The sequence below is a fragment of the Gymnoscopelus microlampas genome, assembly GCF_963454915.1.
Source record: "Gymnoscopelus microlampas genome assembly, chromosome: 20".
Classification (NCBI taxonomy): domain Eukaryota; kingdom Metazoa; phylum Chordata; class Actinopteri; order Myctophiformes; family Myctophidae; genus Gymnoscopelus; species Gymnoscopelus microlampas.
The window spans coordinates 38,143,438-38,158,353 of NC_139957.1; the positions used below are offsets into that span (position 1 = coordinate 38,143,438).

Here is a 14,916-nt window from a genome sequence, read left to right on the forward strand (position 1 = left end):
TTTGTAGATCGGGACGTGTTGTCAGTTTGTAGATCGCTATTTTCTCTTTTTTTGAAAAAACAAATTTCGCAAAATTAAAAAGAAACTTGATATTATCGGCACAATCTATATTGGGATATTTAGTCAAAAATATAGTGATATTTGCTTCCAACATGACAGCATGTATTGAAATACACATTGTCGGACAGAAAGTTATCTTTGTTTGTTTTTGAATGCCCAACATGATCATACTACAGTGTCACACGTTTCGAGCCGCGTTTTGATCTTGTAGATCTGCTACTTTTGATGCTTTTGTGTGACGCTGCAGTATGATCAAGTAGGGAGTTATTTTACGAAAAAACTAAAAAACACAAAAAAGGTTAGAATATGGAGATTCTAACCTTTTTTTCTGCCCGACAGCAGCAACGATATATGACATTTTTAAGTATAATAATCACAGGGTTGATCGCTGACACCAACCTCATCTCAGAGCACCACCAGCAGCAGCAGAACAACAATGCTTGCAACGTCTCCCCATCTTTCTTCCAACATCTTCCAAAGTGCCGACCGGACCGCTCAGCTCTCCTCCGACCGCCCCAAACAAAGAGCCCTGCGCAGGAATATCAATTATACATGCAGGAAGGCAAACAAGGGGATTTATTTCACAACAAATAACCTCACAGAGAGATGCTGAATGGGGCAGATTAGCATGAGAAAGGGATGACAAAACTCCCCCAGTTCAACAGCTAAAAGAGCAATTTGATGGGGCTGGAATTGGGGGAAATTGCTTGATTAGGGTTCTTGCATGTTGTGGAGGGGTTTACAATTACGCTATCACAGATTTGTGTCTTGTATTATTTAAAAAAAAAATTCAACATTTTTCGGGGGAAAAGTTGCGATGTGACTGATTGATTGATTGATTGATTGAATACTTTATTAGAAGTTTGTAGAAAAAAGCACATGAAAGTACAGTTCTATACAAGGTCAGCTAATAGGAATTAAAAAACCCAAGAAAGCCATTGGCTTGTTTCCATTGGGGTCCTTTGTACTCAATTCATAGTGACATTAAATGACAGATATACACTACTATGCAGAACATCATATAAACAGTTTAAAAATAAGAAAAACTAGGTTATGACTTTTACAGGGGCCAGTTTCGAATTGCAGCCACCTGAAGGTATTCTTTTAGGGCAGTTTTGAAGGAGAGTAGGGTTTTACACTCCTTTGCGACTGTTGGTAGGGCATTCCACATTTTTGTGTCATAGCAGGAGAACAAATTCAACACCTTGTTTGTGCAAAATCTGGGTTGGACGTGATCAGTCAATTAACTAGTTGACGCCGTGTGAACTAGTATATAGCCAATGTATACGGTTAGTGGTCAAACAACAACTGATTTTTGATGCTAATAAATATATTAACTAATTTTGCTGGGGACCCCCTGGAACCCCTGGGGGGGGGGTCCTGGAACCCCACTTTGAGAAACACATGGCTTTAACGACGAAATGACTCCACCACGAGCACAGACAGTCAAAACATGACATTATGAGAGCTGTCAGCGGTGAACTTTGAAAATGCAGCACAAGGTGAGATCAGAGGACGATATGAGAGAGAGACCTGTCACTGTGTGTAATCTCATATCTCATAGATGGAGGGAGAGGGGGAGGGAGAGAGAGAGAGAGAGAGAGAGAGAGAGAGAGAGAGGGGCTTATCAGCTAAAGACAATGCAAGACTTTCTGAAGCTTGGCATTCAGTTCTAGACATTCATTCAATGTCAGCTGATTGATGCTTAGCAGGTTATTTGATATACAAACTCGCCTGTCTACCTGGAAAGATCATTCCCCCCGTCCCCCACGTATTCATATTCTATGCAAATATTCAAATATTCATTGTAAAAAATAATAAGAAGAAAGATCTACGACAGACAGCCCCACAAAAACACTTTGGAGATCTATGCCAAAAGAGTGTGAACTGGGTTTGGTTTACACCAGTGGTTCTCAAACTTTTTCGAAGTCAAGGACCCCCAAACTGATACGCATTTCCCCGCGGACCGACACCTTAAAAATGTTTCGTGCCAGGGACCCCCTAGAACAGTGGTTTTCAACATTTTTCATGCCAAGGACCCCTAAATTGAAATACATTCGGACATCTGAAAATGTTTTGTGCCAGGGACCCCCAGAGGAGAAGATTTGTGTTAAAAAAATGAAAAGTTCTACAAAAAACACTTTCAAGATTTTTCTAAAATGTTCAAAAATTGCAGATCTACAAGCTCACAGCGTGGCACAAAGTGCCGCGCTGTGAGCTTGTATATCTGCTATTTATGAATATCGTATACAATATGGATAAAGGGGTGAATAATATTCATTAACACCTTTTGATGGAGACCCCCTGGAACCGCCTCAAGAACCACAAGTGGTCCCCGGACCACTGGTTGAGAACCGTGACTGCCCTAGAACATTTATGTTTTTTTGAAAAAATCTAAACGACATAACATTTTCAGATATATTCTTTCAAAAATGTTTCAACAATAGCAGATATACAAGCTAGCTGAGAGCTTGTATATCTGCTATTTTTGAATAGCCAACATATAAACGGATAAAGTGGTTAAAGTGATTGTGATTGCTATGTTAACTGCTTTTGCTGGGGAGGAACCCTGGGGGTCCCTGGACCCCACTTTGAGAACCACTGGTTTACACAGATTAAAAGCAAACCAGACCGTTTTTATTTCATAAACACAACCAGTTAATAACCTTTAAACCAAGACTTAATTCGTTCAAACATCACTTTCCTTACCGTGTCTGTGGTTTACATTTGGCTCACTGTGTATTGTTGTCATTGTCAAAGAAAGAGCTACATTTGTTTCCAAGTCAAAACTATTATGTGGATACTTAGTAACATACAGCTGTTTGTTTGTTTGTTTGTTTTGGGCGGGAGCCGAGGAGCAACGTGGTGCGTGTGTTTATCAAAGGGCATTGTGGGAAGTGGTGACCGTCAGTCAGTGTCGCCAGATTGTGCGAGAGAAATAAGCAACCAGGTCTAGGAAAACAAGCCAAAAAGAAGCAAGGGCACAACAGGCCATTATGAGAACTTTAAACCTGTATACTGTATACTGTATACATTGAAAATAGCAGATCTACAAGCTCACAACTGCTTATAGATCTGATTTTTTGTTTTGTTTTAATCTTGAAATAAAATGAGGAATATTTGGAATATTTTTTGAAACATTCTAACACAAATCTGGTACGGGGGTCCCTGGCACAACATGTTTTCATATGGGGGTTAGGGACAAATTCATATTAATTTGGGGGTCCATATGACATGAAAATATTCAGAACCACTACTTTAAACAGCATTTAGGAAGGAAGCCCAAATAAGCAACTACACTTTACTTTAGAAACAAGCATAAATAAGCAACTACACTTTAGAAACAAGCCCAAAAAAACGCAACCACCAATATTTACAAGCACCTTTACAGAAAAACAAGCCCACGGTGAAGATCGCTTACAATAAGCAGACATGGCAACACCGGTGACCATGGCAACCGACTCAAACATTTTTTCCGTTCGCATGTCTTCTTCCTCAGGCTGCAGCACAACAAAGGAGCTATCATCATCATCATCATCATCATCATCATCATCATGGCTGCTGCTGCTTTCCCTGATGAGGACTATTTCACAAAGATCGCATCCATACAGCAGAGTTTACATGAAAGGTGAAGGTTTGATTCCGTTTCCCTCCTGTCTGTCTGTCTGTCTGCGGTTCAAAACAACAGCAGCTAGCTTAGCTCGTTGGTACAGAGACGCTAACAACAGTGTAGTTAGCGACAATAAGCTACAGCTGGGCCGGAAGTGGATGGGTTGTGCTTTCAAAACAAGAGTTGTGTTATTATACACAGCACTGTTTACCAAACAGTGGGACCCAATTTTTATGGGATGCCAGTAGTATCCCCTCCCCCCCCCCCCCCCTTTATTTTGTTTCCTATATTTTATCTATAAATATTACATTATCTAACTATATAAATGGCGAGCAACTTCCGCACCCTCGGTGGTGACACCCCACAGCTCTGTTATCGAATAAACAACGCACCGCCAGACCACATGTCGCCTACTGACTCGCCACGGCCGCCGCGCTGAATTTACGCCTCGCGTAGGGGACATCTCACTGCTCACTACACCGTTTCCACCGCGCAACATAATTAATTCTACTCACCAAATGTCGGACAAAACGGAAGGGGAGCCAGCTTCGTACCGTTTACCGTGCGCACGACCTCATCACCACAACAGCAGGCAGCCGCTGCGGGTTTTTTTTCCTTTTTTTCCAAACTTTTTTTTTGGTCACCATTTTCTCCAGGCACCATTTCCGGTGTAACGTCGGGTGTTTCTTTTCACCAGCCAATCACCTTTCACGTTGCCACGTCCGTTGCCACGTCGCGCTGACGTACGCTAAACAAGCGCTGCCGTGCGCACAATGCAAACGAGCCCAAAGGCGCGCAAAAATAAGCCGACCATTGCTTAGACACAAAGTCAGACCTGGCAACGCAGCCTACGCCAATCATGTGTGAGAGATCTACAAGCTATGGGGCAGAGACGCCACCGTATCTTAGCAACAACTACAGCGCTCACTCTCATTGGTCGTGTCACGCTAAGAGCAGTCTCCAGACAATGGCATCGCAGACAGCTTGCTGTTACTGCTGTAGCCATCACAGGCAGTTGCAGCACGACGGACAGGGCGCTATGATAGCTGCCATGTCGCTAACGCTAACCTGGTTGTCATGCCTGCAGCGGCTGTGCAATCACTTTGTCAACAATGCACGTTCGTGTGGTGAATGTCTATATTGCTGCTCCCCCCCCCCCCCCCAAATACACGTACTTGATCTGGGACCCCCCCATTCTGTTTGACTCCGTTCCACAAGTACATATTGTGAAAATAGCCGATCTACAAGCTCGCAACGCCTCACTCCACTCTGTGCTGCAGCTACACGGACACACAGACAGGGACACGGAGGGACCTACAACATGTCTGGACATGTCTGTGTAAGCGAGAACTACACTTCGCCAGTACAACGCTGTGTAACCGAGAGCACGTGCGCACGACCAAATCACAACAACACCAGGCGGCCGCCATCTTGCAGAAAGGGCTGCCATTCGCCAGCTTTCAGAAAAACAAGCAACCACCTTCATATTTTTTTTTTTTTTTTTTTTTTTTCCCTTTTGGAAATTCTCATCCCACGATTTCCGCGCGGACCACCAGGGGGTCCGCGGACCCCCTGGTGGTCCGCGAAACATACAAAATATAATTTCTTCTACTTATTTTTCATCATTTTGTCACTTTTACATTACACTTTCTTACAATTTCTTTTTTTTTTCCCCCCTTTTTGCAAATGTTACTTAGACAATTTGTCTACCCCCATATACACACGCCCACGCGGGCCCCGTGCGCGTACATGCCTCTAACAGCCATAATCCCCATCTATACTGCCCACTCTGTGCTGCAGCTACACGGATACAGAGACAGGGACACGGAGGGACCAACAAACGCAAAGCGCCGTGCGCGGCTGGGGTTGAGGGGGGCGTAGCCCCCCGAAACTCTAGTTATATATATATATATACCCTATTATTTCAAAAGATAAAAAAAACATATTTTTCAAAAGTATTATAAGTAATTTCATGAATCAAATGTTTCTAAAACTAAATTTGAACATCATATTTCCTACATACATTGTTTTGCATTACCAGAAAATATTTGTAAACCAACTCACTTTAAACCATTGGTTCTCAAAGTGGGGTCCGGGGACCCCCAGGGGTCCTTGAGGGAGATCCAGGGGGTCCCCAGCTAAATGATAGATTAGGCACCAAATGGACCCTAACGGGTCCATTTGGTTCCATTTGTACACTCTCAGAGTTAAATTGACATAGATTTTACAATATAAATTGCGGTCCAAGTGATAGAAATGCCATTAAATGGGGGTCTGTAGCCCTAATGTATGTCAAACTGGGGGTCCTTGAAATTAAAATGCTTGAGAATCACTGCCAGAGCCGTAAACAATCTTATTTTATGGGGGTCCCTGTTATATCTTCTGAAATGGGGGTCCGCGGGCTAATAAGTGTCAAGTTGGGGGTCTTTGACATGAAAAAGTTTGAGAACCACTGCTTTAAACTGCGTGGACCGGAAGTCCTTGTGGTTTATTTATGGCGATTTGACGCACGTGTAGTTAGAGCGTTATTATCAAGAGACAATATTACAGCAGTGTGTTGTTGTTATTATAGGGTTATTAATGTTATGTTTCAGTGTGTTATTATAGGGTTATTAATGTTATATGTTTAACGCGTCACTCTGCTCTAGAATGTTTAATGTGTGTCAGCTAAATGCTCCTTTACTCATCATGTGCATATAGCCATGGATCCGTCATGGATGAACTTCAACCTGGTGTTTGCACTTTCCCCCTTTTTGGTCCGTACATCTACATAAACGTTCAGATTTCAAATATAAAGTGCTTACTACCATGGCCACGGATGTTACAATCATGTACGGGCCCTCAGAAGTACCCGTATCTACCGTATTGCTCAATAAAAATCATTTTAATCCGATCGGTGGCCATTTTCCTATAGTTATAAATGTATCACAGAGTGCAATACACCTCCCAACCGATAGGGTCTCGAAGTTGAAAGCGTGTGAAAAAAATGGCCACCGATCGGATTAAAATGCTTTTTATTGAAACAAAACGGAAGATACGGGTACTTCTGAGAGCCCGTACATAATTGTAACATCCGTGGCCATGGGGTAAGCCCTTTATATTTGAAATATGAACGTTTATGTAGATGTACGGGCCAAAAATGGAGAAAGTGCAAACACCAGGTTGAAGTTCATCCATGACTGTCATATGATATATGATATATCATATATGTCATGTATCAGGGATAAAACGTCATTCAGTTGTTCTTTTAAGGTATTGTTTTTATGGTTAAAAAGTTGTATTTTAATGGAATGATAGTTGATGGATTGATTGTTGTTTTATTGTTTTTTTTAGGCTTGCTTGCTTTTGCTGCATGATGTAGACCTACATTAAACATTTAAACTGAACTATAGTTCATTGACATAGTTAACAGGGGCGTGGAAAGTAACTAAGTAGCCAAACATGTACTCAAGTACTGTTACAGTATTTAAGTACAATTTTGAGTTACTTTTACTTGAGAATTTCCATTCCTTGATACTTTATACTTCTACTCCCCTACATCTCAGAGAGGCAAATATTGTACTTTTTACTCCACTATTAGTAAATGTACTGCGTTACTGTCCACCACTGTGATTATGAATTGTTATGATTTATGTTTTTTTTTTGTGTGATAACGTTGTCCATGCAGGGAGAAAAGAAGGCTTGAGTTGGAGAAGGAGCTATTTTCTTACTCCATGTCTGATAAAAGAATGTAAGTGACCTCAACAAAAAGCTGTGTATTATTATTGTCTCCACCAGGCCGAAAGGCATGGCGAGAGACTATGTTTTGCCGTCCGTCCGTCCGTCCGTCCGTCCGTCCGTCCGTCCGTCCGTCCGTGTGTGTCCGTGCGTGTGTCCGTCATTCTGTCTGTGTACAGCTAATCTCCGGCACTGTTGGCTTGCTCGCCATGAAACTGTGCACACACATTCCCTGGATGCCACAGCAGAACCTCTGCCCCAAATGTTTCACATGGGCCTTTTATAGCGACACCAGGAGGCCGATTTGTACAAAACATATTTTTTGACAGTACTCCTACAGATTCCGTCCAAAAATCCCGCAAATCGGTACACGGTATCTCTATAGTCATTAAACGAAACAGGTCTATCAGATTTTTTTTCATATTCCATCCTCATTGGCTAAGATTGACATCTAAAGCTTGCAGTAGTGGCTTGTTTTGAACAAAATTCCGCAAATCATGAACTCAGCGTCCGATTGCGGTCAAACTTTGCACTCACATTCACACCATGTTGAGGAGCAAATGCCACCCTTTTAACCAGCAGGTCTAATTTAGCAAAACACATTTTTTGAACAAAATGCCTCAAATCATCACTGTTTTTCTTGATTCACTGCCTTTTTGTTTTGGCCATTACATTAATGCCATTATTTTTTGCCATTATTTTTTGCCATTATTTTAATGCCATTATTTTAAATGGTTTTAATGTTGTTTTTGCCCCTCTTTTTGCGTTAATGTTAAAGTATTACTGCTTTTCTGTAAAGCACTTCTGCTCATTACGGGGCCAGAGCTCTGCTCTGGAACCGTATTGTTATTGGCAGTATTCTGTCACTTCTTCTTCTTCTGCCACTTTTCGCAGTTCTGGCTGAACCGTGCAGTCGCTTTTTACGAAACTCGGCCATATGGTAGATGGTCATGAAAAACGATCAAAAAATAATTCTCACAATCTTTCGTCCAAAGGTGGCGCTATAGCACTCAATTGAAAATGCCAACTTTGACCAGGTACAACTCATGCCCTGTTTGACCTACAGCCATGAAACTTGGATACACATATGCGTCTCCTCATGCTGAACAACTTTCACCCTCTGACTTTTGACCTCTGACCTTTAGATCTCCCACCATTTTGAATTATATGAAAAACAGTCATTGGCTCCTAACTTCTGAATTTTTTCACTTATGGAAAATCCGTTGGAAATTTTTGTAGGCAGTGGTCCAAGGTTCAAGTGCTAAACGTTTCGTGCAGATTGCTCAAAAATCCCAGGAGGAGATAGATTTTAACTATTACAGTTTAAAGAAAATTATTCATCTGTGCCTAAAACATACATGCAGACTCACATTTCTTTGAAACTTTGCAGAAATGTACAGGGTCATTCCAAATATCACTGAAACCAATCTTACTCCAATTGGCCAAAAGGGGGCGCTATAGCAATTTTTTGAAAAGGCAGACTTTAAACAGGCAAAAGTCATGCCTCGTTTGGCCGAAAGTCGTGAAACTTGCTTACACTTGTGCCTTGACTCATGAGGAACACACGTATCGATTTGACCATTAAGCTCCGCCCTTAGATTTTCCGCAATTTTGAGCAGTTTGAAAAACACTTAAACCCAGGATTTTCCAGCTATTTGCGTGAAACTGTATCATCTGTGTGATCTCCTTTTTCACAGTTACTTGTCTGTTGGGCCAATGGCGTCTCCCTTAAATGAATGCCTCACAATCTCAAGGTCGCCAGTTCAAGCCTCACTTGATGCAGAATTGCAAACAACATGACTGTATCAATGAATACATGTGCAAATGGTAAAGATAACCTGAAATGCTTATTTGAGAGTACGTTTTTTCAACGTATGACATACTTCATTCTGAAAATAGCTGATCTACAATCTCACAACTTTTCATGGTTTGTGAGCTTGTAGATCGGCTACTTTCACTAGTTTTGGTTCTGAGGAGATGTACAATTTCTTCATTGGTAAATGGTTTGTGAACGAGTGATCTTAGTGTTAGTGAAACAGGGGCTTGGTTCATGAAAGAAGGCAAGAGTTTATGATTTTCAACAGACAATATCAGCCTGGACAAAGCTATAGCACTATAGGTAGTGTTGCAGCCTATTAGTCTGAAGGTTGAGAGTTCGAATCCTGTTAATGGCAGTAGGTTGAGATGTCCAATCAAACCATTATGTTTCCATCTCTCTCTCTCATCAATCTATTGTTTCCATGTCACTCTCTCTCTCTTCAATCTATTCCGTTTCCATGTCTCTCTCTCTCTCTATTCACTGGCCCCGTATTATCGCTGCTTGCAGCTATATATTTTTTTTGTTTTCTGCTCTGTAAAGCACTTTGAGCTGCATTCATGTCATGAAAGGTGCTATATAAAGTGTATTATTATTATCACTTAGTTCTTGTAGTCAGAAAGAGCCAATAATTAATGCAATACAGGTACTGAAGATAAATGCACGCACGGAAAGGCACGATGCTGGCACGGGATTGGGAAGGAAAAAAAAACGTTGTTGATCGGTGCTGCCAGGGGTTTGGTGCCCGGGCCCCCTGGAGCTTCAGGCCCCCAGGCTGCTGCCCCGTGAGCTTATGTGCGTTCGTTAATCCAGGCCTGACCGCCTGTCACTGTCCAGTTTAGGGCTGCAACCATCCATTACTTCCTTATCGAGATTATTCTAACATGGCTTTGTCCATGAATCGAATAATCGAGAAAGGTAAGTTTAAAAAATATATATATATATATATGTAATTATATCAACAAATCCATTAACCACTTACGGTGTCATGCTAAAATAGTGAAAATTTGCAATGTCACAATGCAACTCATTGTAAGCTTGAAGATTGGCTATTTTCACTATTCGACGATCTTTTTCTTTCTACTTTTCACCTATAATACCCAAAATAGGGATTGATTAATCAATTATGTTTTATAATTGATGAAATCGATTAGTTTGATTAACAGTTGCAACCCTAGTCCATTGCTGTGGAAACGGCAATAGGTCGCAGCTCGGCGCCTGGGTGTGGACTTGTCCACTTCTTTATCATTGCAAGCTTCGATTTTAGGATTCTGTCGCAAGTGGGTTGCATGTCGGATAACGCCTACAACCTAAATACAACAGATTCCTGCTTGGGAATGGGAGGTAGGTGAGTGGGATACCCAGGTGTTTCATGAGGAGCCCCAAATAGACATCTTCCAGGAAAACAGCGTCAACGTGCCTGGAGGCTTCCAGGAACCTTCTTGGCAGGTCTAAGGAAAAAACGTAGCCCGGTCCCCTTGCATACGGTGGATAATGTGACTCGGTGAAAGCATCACAGGGTAGGAACCATTTTGAATCCTTGTCTCTTATAACTTTACCCCGAGGTTCCACAAGTCCAGTCATATAGCTGTCCTTCGGAGCACTCGACAGCATGTCGACCAAGTTGTGGACGTTGAGGAACATGTCCGTATCGATCTTCATGGCGTAAGAGGCCATGGGGCAGCGAGAGTCCAGCCACTCCATCATGACCATCGTCTTGATCGTCAGGTTATTGTAGGTGTCCACGAAGTCGCTCTGCAACAGGTCCCGGTGATCTCTGCTCTCCTCCAGCACTTGCCATTCGACCTCTTCTGCCCGCTCTCCCGTCGGCAGTCCCATCAAAAAGAACAGGCTCACCCGTTGGCCCAACACAGGGCTTTGGGTGTCACCTCCCCACATCCTGCGAATGGTGTCACGACTGGCCCTGTCGTCGGGTCTCACCGGGACGATCACAACCACGAGAGGCTCCCGTTGTTGACATTGTTCTGGCTCGTCCACGATGAAGTGGTATTTGTGCGGATACTCAACAAAGTATGGTGGTCCTGGAGAGACGTGTCCTCTCATGGTGGACGACACTTTGGGCCGTAGGCTGGCTGCAGACATCGGGCATTCATTGACAGGCTCTTGTTGTTGTTGACGTTGTTCTGGCTCGCTCACGAGGACGAAGCGGTGTTCGCGCGGATAGAACCGACGACCGGGCCAGCTTCTCCAGGACGGTGGTCCTGGAGAAACATGTTCTGTCATGGTTGACGAGGCGTTGGGGGCGCGTAGGCTGGCTCCAGACACCTGGCGTTCATCGACATTCACTTGACATCCTATCACCAGCAGAATGAAAGAGGCTGCAAAGGCGACGCCCATGAGGTGCCTCATGTTCTCTCTCTTCTCAACTGTCAAGCTCTCTCCTCTCTCTCTTCTAGCAGGATTCACTGTTCTTCTGAAAACATCCACAGAGACAGTACTTTTGGGCTGAGCAGTGTTTTATAGTGTGAGCAGAGTTCTGGTCCGGCGTCACGTGACAAACACAAACCGTTACCGAAGGTGCTCCGTGATACAATCAGAATCATTCCTTATTTGGAAGCACAGTGTTTCTCCAAACACTGAGTCGGGACAAGTTTTATGGGTCATGAGTAAATATCCCTTTTTATACTTCCTATACTATTTTTATATTATTTCAAAAGATGTTCAAAAACATAAAACATAATATTTTTCATAAATCAAACATCTAAAATGATTGTCTCCGCCAGGCCGAAAGGCATGGCGAGAGAGTATGTTTTGCACCCTGTCTGTGTGTCTGTGTGTCCGTCCGTGTGTCCGTCCTTCTGTCTGTGACCAGCTGATCTCCGTGTTTTACATTATATGCACAGCACAAAAATGCAGTCACTTCTTTCTGTACCCTATTAGACTCTCAACACTTCTTTGAATGTAAGCAAATTGGCCAATTTTGTATTCTTTCTTTGTCAATTATCCCATAACTCTGAACACGTTGAGATCAGACATGAAACCACTATGTGTGTGTATAAAAAAGCTATTGTTCCTAACCTTTTATTTAACCCATTAAGACCGGGAACGCATCTGTGTCATTTTAGATTTTAGATACCATTATTTTATACCTTGGCTATTCAAAAATAGCAGATCTGCTATTTTTTTTTTATCATAAAATCTTTGAATATATATATTTTTAAAGGGAACATTTGTCAAATATTTTGTTCCAGAAGCAAAGTTTTGAGTTACAAATGTTCGCTTTAAAAATGAAAAATATATACATTCATGTCATTCAAAAACACCAAGTTTCACGATTTTTCAAAAATAGCAGATCTACAAGCTCATAGCGCGGCACTCGGTGCCGCGCTATGAGCTTAGCCAAAGAAATCTAAAATGAAAAAAGTGGTGCGTTCCCGGTTTTAATGTGTTAAAGAAACAAAACAAAAAAACATCTAGCCCTTTATATTGTGACAATTTTAAAAATAATGGTTTTCTATACTGCCGGCAGCTCACAGATAAAGAGTGCCAAGCTGCGCAGTTATCTCCAGGAAATCTGCGAGAGGCAGACGAGGGCAAAAATGAGAAACCTTGAGCTTCTGAGAGACGCGGAGAACATCGAAACGAGGATGAAGGAACATGCTTGTGACTGTGCCCCCCTGCATCGAAAGAAGGTATCCCACCCTCGGCGGACATCTTATCAATGGGGTTTTGTTAGACCATTGGTTCTCAAAGTGGAGTCCGGGGGGTCCCCAGCTTGTACATCTGCTATTTTCCTCATCTTGAAAATGTGTGCAAATATTTAAAGGTAGGGTAAGCGATTTGCTTTGGTTAAAATAAGTGTTAAATAGCTCTATATTCTGATAGTACTCATTGCTATAGAGTGTTTGTTCAGTATTAGGAGTCTCCTTGTCTCTCCAGCTCTTTATTAAACATAAAACGCATTTTCGTTTCAGTTTCAGTTTCATTTCCAATTTTATCCAATCAGGATAGAGAACTCAATCAGGATATAGATTAAACAAGTGAATTTGGAAGTGATGACACTAAGAAATGAGCAGGCAAAATTGGAACTGGAACACTATAAAAATGAAGCTTAAAAATTGGTACTTTCTTCTGATTGGCTGAGATTTTGACACCTACCGGAAAATGTATTTTCTGTTAATTAAAGAGCTGGAGAGACGGGGAGACTCCTGTTACTGAACAAACACTCTATAGCAATGATTACTATCATAATATAGTGCTTTAACCTTTTAACAAAATACTTTTTGTTTTAACCAAAAAATATCACTTACCCTACCTTTAAATCTTTTTTTTTTTAATTAAAAGGCGAAAATGTTTAACACAAATCTTTGCTTCTGGGGGGTCCCTGGCACAATGTATTTTCAGGTGGGGGTCCGCGGCCACATACATATCAATTTGGGGGTCCTTGGCACGAAAAAGTTTGAGAACCACTGTGTTAGACGCAATGTGAATCATGTTCTTTGTTTGCCGTCATTTATTTATGTTTACATTTTGCATTTATATACCTATGTATTGGGTACTCACAATGTTTTACTTGAGTAAAAGTACCACAATGTAGAAATACTCTGTTACTCTGTAAAAGTCCAGTATTCAGAATTTAATTTAGTAACAGTACAAAAGTATTGGCATCAAAAGTACTCATTATGCAGAATGTCCCATTTCAAGTTTTCGAAATGTATAAAAAATATTTTTTTAAATAGTAGATCTACAAGCTCACCATGCGTCGCAGTGCAACGTGAGCTTGTAGATCGTCTTCTAGAGATCGGCTATGTAACGTAATGCGTTAAAGTTTATATTTAAAGGGAATATTAATACAGCCGTATGAAAGCGTCTTTTTCCGCATTTGCCTTATAGTATCACCCTCTAATTATCATCCACTGTAGGAATATTCACCAGCAAATTGCTTGATGTGACAATAGTAAACACTCAAACACAGCAATTTATCACTGACAGCAAATGAGCGAGAGAGAGAGAACAATGAACCAGTCCGATTATCACTTAAAACTCAATGGCAGTGCTTGACAGCTTAATATCAAATTAACGAAATTGGTTAATTAGGGCTGTGCTGAGTTAATTGCTCAATATAGAGACAGTGAAGTGCTCCAGAGGGTTGCTCACTCTCCCCTCAAGCAGTCGCTTTTATTTCCTTGCACGATGCTTTGTGTGTGAGTCACACACACTATAACGTTATTTTAGTCATTGCATTTCCTCAGTGGCGTCAGTTCACTACAAGCTAAAGGTATGGCTTAGGTTAGGGCAGGCTTGTCAAGGTGGCGGCCCGCGGGCGTTTAGGGTTTCCAACTCCCAGAGATTAACATAAGGGACACCTATCCTGGGCGCGGCCGAGTTTGGGGGTCAAAACACCCCAAAAACCCCGAAATGCATAGAAATCTATGCATGATGCCTTTAACACAATACAAACACAATGGTCTTACACCTACATTATATCTTTTTTTCCCCCTTTTTTTCCCCTGGAGCCAATACACAATTGACGCCCCTGCATTTCCTTGTGTGTCTCTACTGTGTGATTAAGTAGTACTTAGTACTCAGATATCTTACTTGAATTAAAAGTAGCTATACCACAATATACAAAAATACTTTGTTTCAAGCAGAAAACCTGTGTTCAAAATGTTACCTGGGTAAAAGTACAAAAGTATTGGCATCAAAATGTACTTAAAGTACCACAAGTACAAGTACTACAGTGTTTGAAAAT

General features: G+C 41.7%; 2 protein-coding genes across 2 annotated transcripts in view; one reads left to right on the top strand and one right to left on the bottom strand.

The window, feature by feature from the left end:
- Positions 1-3,537: 3,537 nt before the first annotated feature.
- kiz (kizuna centrosomal protein) overlaps positions 3,538-14,916 on the top strand; it is a 73,800-nt gene continuing 62,421 nt past the window's right edge. Inside the window, exons 1-3 of the mRNA XM_084044646.1 lie at positions 3,538-3,688; positions 7,338-7,400; positions 12,694-12,856. Of these exons, the coding sequence (XP_083900772.1) occupies positions 3,615-3,688; positions 7,338-7,400; positions 12,694-12,856 (300 nt within the window). The 5' untranslated portion in view covers positions 3,538-3,614. The remainder of the gene's footprint in view (positions 3,689-7,337; positions 7,401-12,693; positions 12,857-14,916) is intronic.
- LOC311036887 (beta-1,3-galactosyltransferase 1-like) lies at positions 10,467-11,573 on the bottom strand (the record flags this gene model as incomplete). The annotated part of the gene is made up of 1 exon (XM_084045898.1): positions 10,467-11,573. The coding sequence occupies one exon, from the start codon at positions 11,571-11,573 to the stop codon at positions 10,467-10,469; it is 1,107 nt and encodes a 368-aa protein (XP_083902024.1).